This window comes from Homalodisca vitripennis, chromosome 1 (genome assembly GCF_021130785.1).
Source record: "Homalodisca vitripennis isolate AUS2020 chromosome 1, UT_GWSS_2.1, whole genome shotgun sequence".
NCBI classification, from domain to species: domain Eukaryota; kingdom Metazoa; phylum Arthropoda; class Insecta; order Hemiptera; family Cicadellidae; genus Homalodisca; species Homalodisca vitripennis.
In genome coordinates, this window is record NC_060207.1 from 110,998,456 (window position 1) to 111,014,690 (window position 16,235).

At 36.7% G+C, this 16,235-nt stretch overlaps 1 protein-coding gene across 5 annotated transcripts in view; it reads left to right on the forward strand.

Moving 5' to 3' along the window:
• LOC124369193 (tyrosine-protein kinase Abl) overlaps positions 1-16,235 on the forward strand; it is a 162,753-nt gene that overhangs the window by 46,124 nt on the left and 100,394 nt on the right. The window contains exon 1 of one of the 5 annotated variants that reach the window (XM_046827057.1): positions 4,655-4,748. The exons of the other annotated variants lie outside the window; for them this stretch is intronic. Within the exon in view, the coding sequence (XP_046683013.1) occupies positions 4,670-4,748 (79 nt within the window). The 5' untranslated portion in view covers positions 4,655-4,669. Of the gene's footprint in view, positions 1-4,654; positions 4,749-16,235 lie in introns of those variants that run through there. 5 annotated transcript variants of the gene reach the window in all.

Sequence of the window (16,235 nt, forward strand, 5' to 3'; positions counted from 1 at the left end):
ATCTTTGCCTTTGTATTTAATAGCAGTACGAAGTATGCTAATAAAACCCAATTACATTGCGACGGGACTAAATATTTTCTAGGTACATGTACTTTCATATTAAAACTCATAACTCAACTATACTTTCCTGATGTCTTTGAATATTTTAAATGTTTCTGAGTAGTATTCAGCTTATACATTTGTAATTTTTAGTGTGCATTTGAGAAAAGTAACGGCCCAGTGAATATTACTAGAAACATGGATATAGGAAGTTGCAGGATAGCAATAACAGAAATGAGGAACAATTCACTCCTGTCGCCTGCATGCCTAAAGTGTGATGAGGGTAAGCGCAGCATTCGTCGCTGTGCTCATTATCTTTTTCCTACTACGGAATAATAGATCTCTGTTGAATTAGAATGACCTAAATTGCAAAATATATAAATGTATTTGTAGTAACTGTGATTTCACAGGGAATAAATGCGATGTGAATATAATACTAGTTCCGTGGAGACTGCAGTATTTGGCATCACTGTAGAACGCGTTACTACCCTGTATCAGTTAGGCTACTTCAGTAGTCGCAAACAGGGTGATCGAAGTAACAAGTAAACTTTCTGTTTCGTCTGTTTCTGTACGGGGATAATTTTGGTTTATTTTGTCAGTTTAGATGTATTCAATCCATCCATATTTCAAACTATTTGTCGAAACATATTATGCTCTGCGCCGTGCCTGTTCACTAGTCCATCCCCTCTGGTTAGAGGTATTTTAATAATTCATTGCGGGATACATTAAATCTTGGGCAGGGGTGGAAGTCAGAGGGGCGGTGAAGTAACTAATGGTAAACGCCATCACTCACTCAGTACTTGACATTTTGGTGTTGTGTGGATGGATGTAGCGCGATAAAAGTATTCAACTTTCAAAATCACACGTCGGGAAGACTTATAGAGATGTTAGGTTTGCGTTTTGTACAATAAATTTGTTTTCTTGTTGCTCCAGAAAATGTTGCTACGTATGAATGTTTCTTCTTATTCATAGTTAACATTTTGTACAAGATTAAAGTTGTGTCTTTAAAGCTTGTTGGTATGAACAATATGTAGTCTAATCAAAGTATTACAACACGACTACGTAAGTAATCCTTACGAAAGAATGACTTTATAGTATAATCCTCATGTATGTTTCTAAGGATGTATACTTTAAATGTGGTACAATTTTTAAGTATACATAATTGCTTCAAATATTAACTGTTGGTCGAGTAAAGTATTGTGTGTTCTCATAGAATTCTACATTACCTCTCTCCCTGCAGTGGTCCTCGATAAGCTTGAATGAGAATGTCACATAACATATCTCCCAATAGTGGTTTCAGGGAGGCTAGAGTTGGCACGTGACATAACTGATCTCACTGCAGTTGTCCTAGATAGGCAGAGGTGAGCATGTCGCATGACTGATCTCACTGCAGTAGTCCTGGACAGGAAAGAATGAGCATGTCACAAGACTGATCTCACTGCAGTGGTCCTAGACAGGTAGGAGTGACCATGTCACAAGACTGATCTCACGGCAGTAGTCCTAGACACGCAGGGGTGAGCATGTCGCATGAATGATCTCACTGCAGTAGTCCTAGACAGGAAGGAGTGAGCATGTCACATGACTGATCTCACTGCAGTAGTCCTATACAGGCAGGGGTGAGCATGTCACAAGACTGATCTCACTGCAAGTAGACCTAGACAGGAAAGAGTGAGCATGTCGCAAGACTGATCTCACTGCAGTAGTCTTAGACAGGTAGGGGTGAGCATGGCGCATGAATGATCTCACTGCAGTAGTCCTAGACAGGAAGGAGTGAGCATGTCACAAGACTGATCTCACGGCAGTAGTCCTAGACAGGAAGGAGTGAGCATGTCACAAGACTGGTCTCACGGCAGTAGTCCTAGATAGGCAGGGATGAGCATGTCGCATGAATGATCTTACTGCAGTAGTCCTAGACAGAAGGAGTGAGCATGTCGCAAGACTGATCTCACTGCAGTAGTCCTAGACAGAAGGAGTGAGCATGTCACAAGACTGATCTCACTGCAGTGGTCCTAGACAGGTAGGAGTGAGCATGTCACAAGACTGATCTCACTGCAGTAGTCCTAGACTGCAGTAGTCCTAGACAGAAGGAGTGAGCATGTCACAAGACTGATCTCACTGCAGTGGTCCTAGACAGGTAGGAGTGAGCATCTCACAAGACTGATCTCATTGCAGTAGTCCTAGACAGAAGGAGTGAGCATGTCACAAGACTGATTTCACTGCAGTAGTCCTAGACAGGCAAGAGTGAGCATGTCACATGACTTATTTTACTGCGTGATCCTAAACAGGCAAAAGTCAGCTGTCAAAATTTCAATAATCTCTGTAATTCAAATGGTCGATGTAAATTAAAAATTGTATAGGCCTGGAATAGATCCCTATCGAACGCACATATTATGTTTCATTCGAACTTTGCGACTTTAGACTATATTGTTAAATGTGTGTACTTTTTGAACGATTTGTTTATCAATGCGTTTTAGGATCTCAGCCTAAAAGTGTAAGAAACAACAGTGATAGATTTAGTCGACGTCGGTACGGAGGCGGTAGGATAGACAGCAGCAGAACAATGTTTTTGACAAAGAATATGATTAAAATGTAGGGAAGATACGCGTTTGCCTTAAAAGTGATTGACGTATTGTTACGCTAACTACCCGAACTATCTCTCTCAGCATCTAACCTCATTCGGAGGTGAGAACCACTTCCTCAGTTAACAATGGGGAAATTCCCTGTTACCTCGAAACAAGTATCAGGCGAGGATTTATGCGCTCGAGATTGACAACTTTACCTCGTCTTTACCGCGATACTGTCTGTCTATTGGTTTTCCTGTCACTGTATTATGAAATGTAGCATCGGTAATTTATTCAGTCTTCTGTTGTCATTTAATCTTCATCTAAGAATTTATAATTAGTTACATCCATATTAGTTATTCCAAAATCTATGAGCAAGTCGAATTCTGGTTTATGTAAAATTGGATTTCTTAAGTTTTGAGGTGCAGAACTATTTATATTTATCTACTGATTGCTAATGTTTACAGCAATAACTTAAACTGTTCATTGTTTTAGCTGTTAATCGTTTTGGCTAAATATGAGCTAAACCGATAAAAACATTTGTTCATTTTCCAGACATTTCTGTTTGTTCGTCTTATTTGTACTGTGAAATGTAATAAGGAAATATTTAATCAAATTATTTACTGTCTAAACAAATTAAATAGAAAAATGAATATACATTTTCTACGTTAATGATGTATATATACGAAAACCTGGATAAGAAAGCCGTCAAATAATTTGTGGAAACAATGTTAGACTCTACAACTATTTGTACTCGTCACAAAAATTAACCCTACCTAAGAACTCACCAGCGAAAACGAGATTCTGGAGGGTTTAGTTTTTTGCGATAATATTCTAGCAGACAATCTAGATCAGCAGACCAAGCATTCAACGCTTTGTATACCTAGTTAATATATAAAATCAGCCAATTGCGATTATTATCTTCATGTCCTCATGATAGCGAATATTTCTGCTTAACTCATTGCTGAACATGCCCCAAGATTCCAAAATCACCCCGTTCCAAAGCTTCCAAGTATATGTTATATATGGTATAACGCGGCTTATGGAAACAAAAACTGTCCTCCCAAATAAACCTAAACAAGTCGAAACTTGACACAAAAAAATGTATCATATAAATATCACGATTGAGTTTATTAGTAAGTTTTGTACTATTTATCATCCGTTATGTCGGCTGCTCAAACTTTTAAAACTCACAACTCCGTTATTTACTAAGTTAGAGCAAAAATACACATTTCACGAAAAGCTTATCACATTTGCTAAACGTTTTGTTGTAAACATTTCTCGTGTCTCGATTGTTTTTGCTACATTAGGTAAATCCCGTGAAAGACTTGTAAAATATTTCAGTTCTCATAAAATCTACGTATTTTTTTGACTGAGCCGGAAGGACGATTTACATTATGTACATTTAAGAATTTAAACCTAGAAACGACATGTTTATTTTTTATAAAATATTACTAACATAATTTGAATATTTGTCAGTCGTCTTCCTATATCCAGTGGTTTTTTTTAAGTCTAAAATGCCAGTAATCAATACTTTAAATACATTGATTCCTCGTTGAATTTTCTAAAATTGAATAGTCAAATAAGTTCACCTGTTTTCTGTTAATTAATCTAAGATATTACTACATTTTATTAATTAAAGAAATTAACCAATGGAAACCTGGTTGCAGCTTATTAAATAAATAGGATACATATTAAGTTTCACTAATCTAGTAAACATTACTGGGAGTGGAATAAATTCCTGTACTATTCATAAATACATTTGAAATGTATAGACGTTGTAGTTACAATCCAGACGGTCGAAATTACAATTGCCTGACGGAATTAGAATAGAAAGTAAGAAGAGGGCCGTTCTATTTGTGGTCACTAGATCGGAGACTCTAATAACTACAAAAATCTGTTGTGTGAAACTGACTGCCAACAGGTTTGATTGTTTCCGCCAAGTAGAGTGGTATGACTAAGTGTGAACGTAGGCCGTGCTGCCGTGGGTACAGTACGTGCAGTAGTGTGTGCCTGACGGACACAAATAGTCGTGCCGCGGCAAGGTCGGTGTCGCCAGCACCAGTGCGATGTCCCGTGCCCGCGGTCACTACGGCAAACCTATCAACTTCTACTGGTGGAGACACCTGGATTTGGACCAGTTCGCTGGTGAGTTCTTGGGTAGGGTTAATTTTTGTGTCGAGTACAAATAGTTGTAGAGTCTAACTTTGTTTCCACAAATTATTTGACGGCTTTCTTATCCAGGTTGTCTAGGAACACCTTCAATACCTCTACTGTGAATGTTCGGCGGTAAAAAATAAATTTCTCATGTTCTTTTTTAATTATATGTGGCGAATTGGTCTAATCCAGTCATTCGGATTATAATATAAAAATTTCCAAAGAATTTTACCAATTATTTAATTTTATTTCGCCCCCTTTGGTGCATGGGACAACACATGTACGAGTATACGTATACCTGTATTATACCCTCTTATTTAATACACAGTGTTCTATCTGTTATTTAATTAACGAAATATAATAACTGTCATCTCTTTTAAATATATGTTTTACTGATTTAGCAAACGTGTTATATATTAAGTCATTTTCATATTCATATGGAACTGAACTCTGCTCTAACTTTGTGGCGTATGAAAATGTTGGTGGGTACTCCCTTCCCCTCCTACTGTATCAACTCCCACTGGAAAGGGCAGAGAGAGCAACTCCCACCTTATGATTATGGCACGAAAGACATGCATCTCCCTTCATTTTTGTGAGATTGACATTTTTGGTCAAACGTTAAACATACATTTTGGTCCTATAACAAAAAAATTAAAATATTGGACAGTGGTCAGCGTTCCAAGCTCGTTGTTTCATATAAATGTGGGAAACACTTGTATTTTTGTTTTGACAAATGTAAAGTAGATACAATCGGTATATAAACAATCCTGACGAACTTTTGGATATTCTGGGCAATGTTATGAGGATTAAAGACTATTATTTGATTAAATATGTAGGATGAGAGTAATTTACATCGAAATTTTTGTATCTTCACCGAGGGAACGCACGGATAAAATAATTGTGTTGTATATAAATTACAATAAACCCGATTCAGAAATGAAGCTACCGTGACAAAATTTAAAAAATGATATGTGTTCTTTTTTACGTGCTTTTGTGTCCTAAATGTTGCCGAGAAGATCGTAGCGTGCAGGAATTGGAGTTCACAGGAAGGCCGGAGGTGGCAAATAAAACCGCAAATTCAGTGGGGTGGTGTAGGTGCGAGAAATGCGGCTAAACTCGGGAGATATCGGCTTGATACCGGGGTAGGTGAGGGTGGGGGTCCTTGCGTAAACTTGTTTAAAAACACATCTCCAGGGATTAAGAGGCAGCGGTGTTTAGGCGCCCCCGGCTCTGCCTTGCATGCGGTAAATATCACATACTGTAAATACTAGTCACCAACATGACATCGTGTTGTGTACTGTGAGTCTATTTATAAGTGGAGGACATATCAACAAGATGTACTCTAGTAACATGAGTGATGTACAGTTTCACATGAAGACTAAATCAAAAGTACACCGGGATAAAAATGCTGAATAAACTATGTGAACGAGTTTACGTTAAGGACTCGACAGTACCTTCTTAAAATCGTATCGTTGTTCATCAGTCTATGCGATAACTCTTGATAGAAAGGTTCAAGATACTTTAAATGTTGTACATAGATTACTCTTGGTCCGAGGGTAGTCCGTCTGCCAGTCTGTGTGATAACTCGATAGAAAGGTTCTAGATACTTTAAATGTTGTACATAGATTACTCTTGGTCCGAGGGTAGTCCGTCTGCCAGTCTGTGTGATAACTCGATAGAAAGGTTCTAGATACTTTAAATGTTGTACATAGATTACTCTTGGTCCGAGGGTAGTCCGTCTGCCAGTCTGTGCGATAACTCGATAGAAAGGTTCTAGATAGTTTAAATGTTGTACATAGATTACTCTTGGTCCGAGGGTAGTCCGTCTGCCAGTTTGTGCGATAACTCGATAGAAAGGTTCTAGATAGTTTAAATGTTGTACATAGATTACTCTTGGTCCGAGGGTAGTCCGTCTGCCAGTCTGTGCGATAACTCGATAGAAAGGTTCTAGATACTTTAAATGTTGTACATAGATTACTCTTGGTCCGAGGGTAGTCCGTCTGCCAGTCTGTGTGATAACTCGATAGAAAGGTTCTAGATACTTTAAATGTTGTACATAGATTACTCTTGGTCCGAGGGTAGTCCGTCTGCCAGTCTGTGCGATAACTCGATAGAAAGGTTCTAGATAGTTTAAATGTTGTACATAGATTACTCTTGGTCCGAGGGTAGTCCGTCTGCCAGTTTGTGCGATAACTCGATAGAAAGGTTCTAGATAGTTTAAATGTTGTACATAGATTACTCTTGGTCCGAGGGTAGTCCGTCTGCCAGTCTGTGCGATAACTCGATAGAAAGGTTCTAGATAGTTTAAATGTTGTACATAGATTACTCTTGGTCCGAGGGTAGTCCGTCTGCCAGTCTGTGCGATAACTCGATAGAAAGGTTCTAGATAGTTTAAATGTTGTACATAGATTACTCTTGGTCCGAGGGTAGTCCGTCTGCCAGTCTGTGCGATAACTCGATAGAAAGGTTCTAGATAGTTTAAATGTTGTACATAGATTACTCTTGGTCCAAGGGTAGTCCGTCTGCCAGTCAGTGCGATAACTCGATAGAAAGGTTCTAGAGACATTAAACTTTGTACATAGATTACTCCTTTTGGTCCGAGGGTAGTCCGTCTGCCCGTTTGCACGATAACTCTTGATAGAAAGGTTCTAGAGACATTAACTTTTGTACATAGATTACTCCTCTTGGTCCGAGGGTAGTCCGTCTGCCCGTTTGCACGATAACTCTTGATAGAAAGGTTCTAGAGACATTAAATTTGTACATAGATTACTCCTCTTGGTCCGAGGGTAGTCCGTCTGCCCGTTTGCACGATAACTCTTGATAGAAAGGTTCTAGAGACTTTAAACTTTGTACATAGATTACTCTCCTTGGTCCGAGGGTCCGTTGTACATATGTTCTGATATGCGAGCAACACTTGCTCCTGCATGACTATATTGCAGCGATCGTTGCGTGTGCAACAGAGGCAACTGGTGAGAAACATTCGCTGTCATTCGCATGGGTACCACTGGTGTATATTTAGTACAGAACTAATATACGAGCAACAGTTGCTGCTGTATGACTATAGTAGAGCAGCGATCGTTGCCTAGGTAACAAAGGCAACTGGAGACAAACATTCGGTCTGTCATCCGCGTCTAATTGTAACAGAGACAATCCGACTCTGTAGGCGACAGAAGCTTTTACAATTATTGCTTCTCATTCATGAAACGTTTTTCACGTCTAAACAACTCGCGCCACCTTTTGTTAGGGCTTAAAATTATTGCTGAGCATGTTTTCGGCAACGTCAGGATGTTTCTGATTTAAATATTTAACAGCTTTTGAAAATGTAGTAAACTTTTAATAATTATTAAAACTGTTGTTACTAAGCAATTAAATTTTGGAAGGTGAAGATAAGAACTAATATGGGACCGATTTTCGCGGTCTTATCATGTTTGGCTCTCACGTTGCCAATTATATTAAAATCTGTGTATTGTAATTTCGAATTAATGTAGCTTTCACACATTATTAAATAATTACGTCAATAAAATGTGTATAATTAGTTAAAATACTTAGTTTAAAAATGAGATGTACACTAAAAAAAATAATATACTTTTTGTAGATTCAAAAAAGAAATTAAATTGAGTAATTTTATATGTAGGAACGAACATCCGGTTTGCTCTTTATTTGTCACGTTGATCATCATAATGTATGCAACTTTTATGTATTACTTCAGAACATTTTTATTACATTACATTAAGAGTATTAATTATACTGAGTATCTGCAACACCGTAGTACGTTTGTTTACATAAATATAAATACCTATTAAGGTACAAAAATAATATGAAGATATTTACAAATAGGAGACTTTAGGTCTCGCAGTTCCTATCGTGTTACTTAGTAGTAGTACCCCTGTGATAATGTGTATGGGGAATACATAATTGTAAACAAATTTATTAAAATTATACCTTTTATTAAAATTATAATATAAATGTAAATTATGAAAATGTGTTTAAGTTTATTTAATGAGTACCTAGTTCGTCTAATTTAATGGACGAATCAGAAGTAGTTGTTGCTATATAACTCATAGGTCTAGTTCTACCTTATCATTATTGAGTTTCCTTAGCACTTGTTAGTTTGTATCAGATTGTGTGTTTATGCATGCTAGATATTAACATGTGTACCGTATTTGAAATTGTCGCAATAAGAATAATCTATTGTTATTATTTATTAATTAAAATGTTAATAATTTGTGCCCGATGGTCTGCAATGTAATTGAAAACCGAAACGAGAAGTCTTTAAAAGGTGAGTAAAGTAAGGTAGGACTTTCAACATTAAATCAAGAATAGCCAGGCTTAGGGTTTACTTATTTTAATGTTGCCACTATTATCCAAAACCTTTAACCCTTAGATCTTCCATCGACGCAATATGTTTTATTGGGACATTTACCAAGTGCAATCGACGCAAATCGCTTCAATAAACTATCGCTGCTTAAGTTCAATGTATTGGTGGTATTATTTGTCAAAACGCATTATAAACTGTTCAGTTCAAAGGTTCGTGAGTATTTATTCCTGTTTATTCATGTAGATCTACTGACAAAAGGGACATTATTCTTTTTTCAAATCAGTCAATAATTGTGTTGAATTGGGGTGGAAGCAGATCCTTGCACATCAAAGGCAGGGAAAAGTAATGAATTTTCTAATGTAAAAACTATACATTTCTGTATTCAGGGCTAAATTTGCTACATTTTGGTTATTTAAAATTGTTTATATATGTAGTTTTTCAAAATCAGATATATATTTGTAAAAAATATTCAAACAAAAACATTGTTGCTGTAGCTGAAGTAAAAATTAATAATTCTTACACTAAAACAGCCTGGTTTTACAGTTCTTTGTAAGAAAATATTTATGCAACGCATTGTATGTAAAATATGATTTACATTTTTTAGACATTTTACAAGGGGATCAGTGTACTAAGCCCCACAAAACACATGTGCATTAAACAAAATAATATTTTAATTATTAAATATTTAATTTAAATATTATGATGGGCGCTCGGAGGGTTAATAAATTATTTAAACGTGCAGTAAAATATTCATGCTGACATTTAAATACTCTCCAATAATGAAAATCATTCAAAATATAAATAACACGAGCGTTGCCATTTATATTTTTGGCCTAACAATTTATGATCCAATCCAATTTTTGTGATGTGTCTGAAGAAGATATCTTGGATATCGAAAGGCCTCACAAAACAATAAAATGTATTAAATATTGGTGTTATGTTTTTAATGTAATTTAATTGTATCATGTTTTAAAATATTCTCCATTAAGACTAATACAATTTTACACGCGTTTGAACCAATTTTTGAAGCGCTTTTTCCGCTGACAGGTAGAGCCAAAATATGTGTTTTGATCGTAAAAAAGGATTCTTCTGGTATTGAAAATCGTTGATTACACAGTGTTTTTATGTGTGGGAACAAAAAGGAGACATTGGGCGCTAAATCAGATCTGTATGGTGGCTACAACTCGATCTTCTGGTGGTTAAAAATTCAGTTGTTTGAGCAGCTGTGTGATAGCTTGCATTATCATTATGAAAAATGATTCGCCTCTTCTTTGACGTTTCCAAATTTCTCCAGTGACTTCTGGCTAACAAGTGGTTGTGTACCATTAGAGTTGAGTGTCTTACGGTTCTCAAACGCTGCTGTTGTCACATGATACGTAATGCTAAAGAAACAGGAAATCAGTTTCTTCAATGTGCTTCTTCCGCAAACAAACATTAATGGATTTGGCTCTTCTTGAATGACCTAACACAGGTAATTGCTGTTTTGTTTCGTGGTCATATGCGTAGATTCATGATTCGTCACCTGTGCACATGTTATACACAGTCTTTATGCATCATTAGTAAATTTGTTCAGCTTTTCAATGCACTAGTCGACGCGAGTCTTGTTTTGAGCATTGGTCAGGTTATGTGGCATCCAACAGCAATGGCATTGTTTAAAGCCTCGTCCACACTGGACAAACTTTAGTCGAACAAGTTTGGCCGAACAGTTCGTGGATGTTCGTCCGAACATTTAAGGTGTTCGGGGGAGAATGTTTGGCGAACTGCAGTGTGGACGCGTCCTCGAACAAAAGTCGGCGCCATCTTCGTTCGGAGACAATGTTCGCTCTTGAAGCGAACAACTGGCGAACGTTTGTGTTAGTCAGGTAGTCTGAGACAGTAACGCGTGGAAGGTGGACGTATTCCATAGTGCTGGTTGTGAGTTGGTGTGGATTACTGTTTTGTTTTTGTGCATTCAAGATGAGTAAAGATTTCTGGAATCAGGACAATATTGTTATGTTGATTCAACTTTACGAATCAAACAAGTTGTGGGATATCTCAGACAAAGAGTATAAAAATAAATTCAAGAGGAAAGACGCGTATGCCGCCATAGCTACTGAGTTAGGTGTCAACGCAGAAGAAGTTAAGAAGAAAATAGACAGCATCTTAGCTCAGTATAGAAGAGAGAAGAAAACGAATATACTGAAATCATGAATGGGCACAAGTGAGAAGAAAAAGCCTTGGTGGGGTTTTCCATACTTACCGTTTTTATCAGGAAACAACAGTACCCCCCGAGAAACATTCTCAAACTTGACTGAGCCTAATGACCCCGCAGTCGACATGGATTCCAGTGACATCGATGACAACGATATTGACAACGTTTGCCGAGAAACAGCCAGCAGTATTTCTTCTTCTAGTGTAAAGACTCCATCAAGATATAGTACACCCGGGACATCACGAAGTGGACTTGAAAGTTTAAGTGCAAGTGGCAGAGCAAAACGTTTAAAGAAAAATCAAGTTAACGAAGCTTATGACATTATGAAAAGCTGCTTGAGTGATTTGCAAAGTCAACAACCAACATTGAGGGATGATTACGCTGTTTATGGTGAGAATGTTGCCAACCGTCTGAGGAAGATAAAAAAACCCACTGAGATTGTGCAAATTACAAAATGCCATAGACAATTTGATATTCCAGGCAGAAATGAAGGAGTTGGAAGAAATGCAGAAGGAAAACGAGGTCACCGCATACACAACCCAAGAGAGACCTGCACCTTCTCATCCACCGGAGCACGGAAGTACTGATGTGTCACTGCTGATGGGCACTTCATTGTTGGATTTACCAGACAATTTCTCTCATTTATAAACGTTGTGTGGTTCTTATTCCTAAGATGTTTAGTTTTCAAGTGTGTTTTGAAACATATCTTAGTACATGATCATTCAGTAAAAGGTAAGAAGTTATTATTTATCTGACCCCATAAAAGTTATGTTTTAGCATTAAAACCAGAAAGCCTTAAAAGAATAGTTTTGCTTAGTCTAATGAGAAAAGATAGGCTTGCCTATAGCCAGTATTCTGCATCTTTTTAGCGAATTTCCATAGGAAAAATGAGCTATTCAAGCCGTCATCACTACGGCACTTTGACCTGGGACCAACAAATGAGTATCGATCCTGACCCCTACAACTCATTTTAGGGTTTTTTAACATTCATATATATATATATATATATATATATATATATATATATATATATATATATATTAATAATAGTAAATTAATCAACTGAGTACCCTTCATTTAATAAATAAATAAGTGAAGGGTACTCAGTTGATTAATTTACTATTATTATTATTATTATTATTACTAGTTGCCCTAAAAAGTGAACAAATAATTGTATATATATATGTGTGTGTGTGTATGCACCATACAGGTCGCATTTTTTGTCCAATTTTCTTCAAATTTGGTAGGAACACGTAAAAAAAATATATCTTGTATGAGTTTGTTGGCCAAAAAAATTGACTCACTCTAACTCCCCTTTTGGGGATTTTTCGTTTTTGAAAAATCGTTTTTTTTTTAAAAAAAAAGGACCAAAATTGCTTGAAATCACAAATTCGGTTCTAATGGGTAGAAAGAAAAAAAAATTACGAAAACTTTGATACCCTTTTGAGCTTTTTAGCTCAAACGGTTCTTTTCAAATTTAGAAAAAACTGTTTGCCGTTAAACACAGAACAATATTGTCTCATGGACATTGAACATGGGGATTTATACTTTTCCTTCTGATGCACCCTCGAAACATGATAGCAACTTCATATTTGGTAAGTTTGTTTACATAATTTTATAGTTACTTTAGAGATACAGTTTTATAAGCGCTGAATCATTGCATATAGGGATGAGCATTTTCCAAAATGCACTATTACGACTTTTTCCAAATGTATTTCAATGATTAACTAACTTGCTAACTTTACCCAGACATGAGAAGAGTGTCATAAGTACATAATATTTGCGTATTAGGATGAGAATTTTTAAAGTACGGCACTTCTCTATTTTTCAACTTTAGGACCAACAGCTTTAATCAACCCTCAATTAATGACATTTGAAGTCTTAGAGCATTTGGAAATTCGCTACCTCATGTCAGCGTTTTAGCTGCGTGTCGATCTTGTTTTAGTTTAGTGCACTGCGCGTGCCCGAAAATGGTGTAATCTCCAAAACGACCATCGGGTGTCTAACAACCTTGACTGTGCTTTGACGGTAAGGTGTTAAAAAATAATTGCCTTTAAATATTTGCTTAAGCCTATTCCTAAACAGATACTACATAATAATAACTTATTCATTGGTTTGTTTATTATTATTTATTTATTAAAGCACAATAACTGAATCAGTGTTTAAAGAAAAACAAAATGAAAACATTAAATGAGTTTAAAGTTATAAAAATACGAAAAAAATTTAAAAATTAGATTACAACAGTATTTTACAACAGTTTTTAATAATAGTCTGTGCAAACTGTAGGCCTTGTCACAAATTTAAGTGTAGTCGTTTTGCCACGCAACACTGCCACCATCTGAGACAAAATACTCAGCATACTCTTCTCTCACGGCCTTTGCAAAGTCACTTGATTTTCTTCCGATTCGAGGAAGTGGGTAGTATGACTGTAGTCCATCTGTATCATTCCTCCATAGTCCTGGAATAATACTTCCATCAGGCGCAACACTGTCTAAAGAACCAGGAGGAGTGTAAATGTTAACTGAACACTTGCTCTGCCGTAAAAAGTTGTGCAAATAGATGCAAGCACAAGTAACAAGGGTATTTTTTTCTGGATTCAAGAGTAGAGGTTTTCTTAAGACCCTGAAGACAGAACTTACAATACCAAACGCATTTTCAGAGCACCTTCGAGCTCGAGACAATCGATAGTTAAATACTCTTCTCTTGGTGTCCGGGGAACGGTTTTAAAATATGATGATGTAAAGCAAAAGCATCATCTGCAACTATTACATAGGGGACAGCAAATACTCTTCCGGGTAATGGTTTATCTTTGGGCAAACCAGTTCCGTTTTCCACAATTTTCCAAAGTTCACAGTTCTTAAATACGCCCCCATCTGATATCCTGCCTTGACACCCTACATTAACGTATACAAACGAATAGTTGGAGTCTACTAGGGCCATCAGTACAATACTGTGTTGACTTTTATAATTAAAAAACGTAGATCCACTATTTTCTGGTGCTTGTAAATTAATGTGCTTTCCGTCTAGAGCTCCAAGACACTGATTAAACTGCCAAGTTTCCTTATATCCGCTTGCTATCTTCTCCCAGTCTTCAGTTTTGGAAGGTGTCTGCACGTACTGTTTGAGGCAGTCAACTAGAGCAGCACATACTTCAGGGACAATCAGGGATATTGCTTGTTTTGATAATTTAAACAAATACATAAGAGAGTGGTACGAATCTCCTGTCGCTAAAAAACGAAGAGTAACAGCTAAGCGGTCGTTAACACTTATTGCTTGGCGGAAGTTAGTATTTGCTCTTGCAACCTTAGGCCCAATCATGAGAACCAATGCTTCAAAATCAGCATTTGAAACTCGAGTAAAGTTTGTAAATAAACATCCAGAAGTCAAATCTGAGCGTAAATCTTGGCCACTATACTCATACCTTCTATGTAATAGTTGTCTTTGCCACCACCTGCGAGGAAGGGGTTGATGCTGGTTGATCACAACGAATGCCGCGGCAACACATGCTTGTCGCTTACGACGATACACCAGATCCCGGTCAACCATCACTGCACACTACTCCTGCTAGACTGAGCCTTTTCAGAGCGAACTCTAGTTTGTTCGTCCAAACACAAAAATTTTTGTTCGTCGAACAAAATGTCTACGAACTTTTAAAATGTTCGTTGTCAGATCACGACTGCAACCATGTTCAACGAACATGTTCACCGAACGTTCGCTAGGTGTGGACGAGGCATAAGACCAAATGATCATATAGTATCTTTTTGATCATACGAATACTCGAAGATGCCTCAATCTTACGGTATGTTACATGAAGGTTTTGTTTAATCGGTTCAAACACAGAAACGATGTTTTCAGGCTGAACAGATTTTGAACGGCCTTCACGGATTTCGTCCTGGAGTGAACACGGCGTTTGAACTCATTGTACCGGTTTTTTACAGTGATGTAGGATGAGGCTTCATCGCTATATAATGTATAGTGTGTGTTTAGTTATGTATGTATGTATGTGTGCTCATTGATGCACTCTCGTCGTGATAAACCACGTTGAAAGTGGTGAAACATAACCGCTCAAAAATGTTCACGAGTCAATTCCATTTTTCTCACCTTTACTAGTGACTGCACTTCAATAACAATACAAATCGCGCTCAAATGACAATATGATGTGGTTGGGGTTATGTTCTACAAGTTAAAGTATAAATAGCAATACTTTTAACGTATTAATCTACCACAGAAAAATAAGTGTATTAAAGAACCCGCAGAGATGTTTATGTTTAGCGCTCTTGAAAAATGCTGAACTTTTAATACTTTACACACCTGACAAGTTACTTTATTCCTTTAGGTAAGGTTACATAACATTAATGTAATGTTTTTTAACAACATAGGAATATTTTAATTTTAAACCTCTAAAAAGATTGTACTGTATAAAAATCAATAATTCGTATTACAACGAAAATCAAATTTCGTTCTCCAACAAAGGGAATAAGCCTACTAATTTTTAGTGGCAAATAACAAATTATTTTAGTTATGGCTTGTACTATCGGTAGATTTGATATTTGATAAAAGCAAAATTTAGTTTTATCTCAACCTTAAGATGTAACGTCCACGTAGATTCTACACTAGTAGTAAGTAGGCCACCTAGTTAATTCTACTTTTGATCCGGACGGAATAAATTACAACTACGGTAGATTCTACGTTTTATTCACTTCGTCCAACGTTTTAATGATTCGCGCGCGCGCGCGCGCGCGCGCGTGTGTGTCTGTGTGTGTTAATTCATGTATAGGCCTACGTGTGTGTGTGTGTGTGTGTGTTGTTGTTGTTGTTGCTGTTCAAATAAAATACTAAAACTTGTGAAAATTTTAAAAAAATTGTTTAGATTTGAAGTTATTAAAGTTATATTTATTTATTATATATCAAATACTATTCGTTGCATTTAATAAAATCATAATTACTACTTTCCTTTGAGTTGCTTATT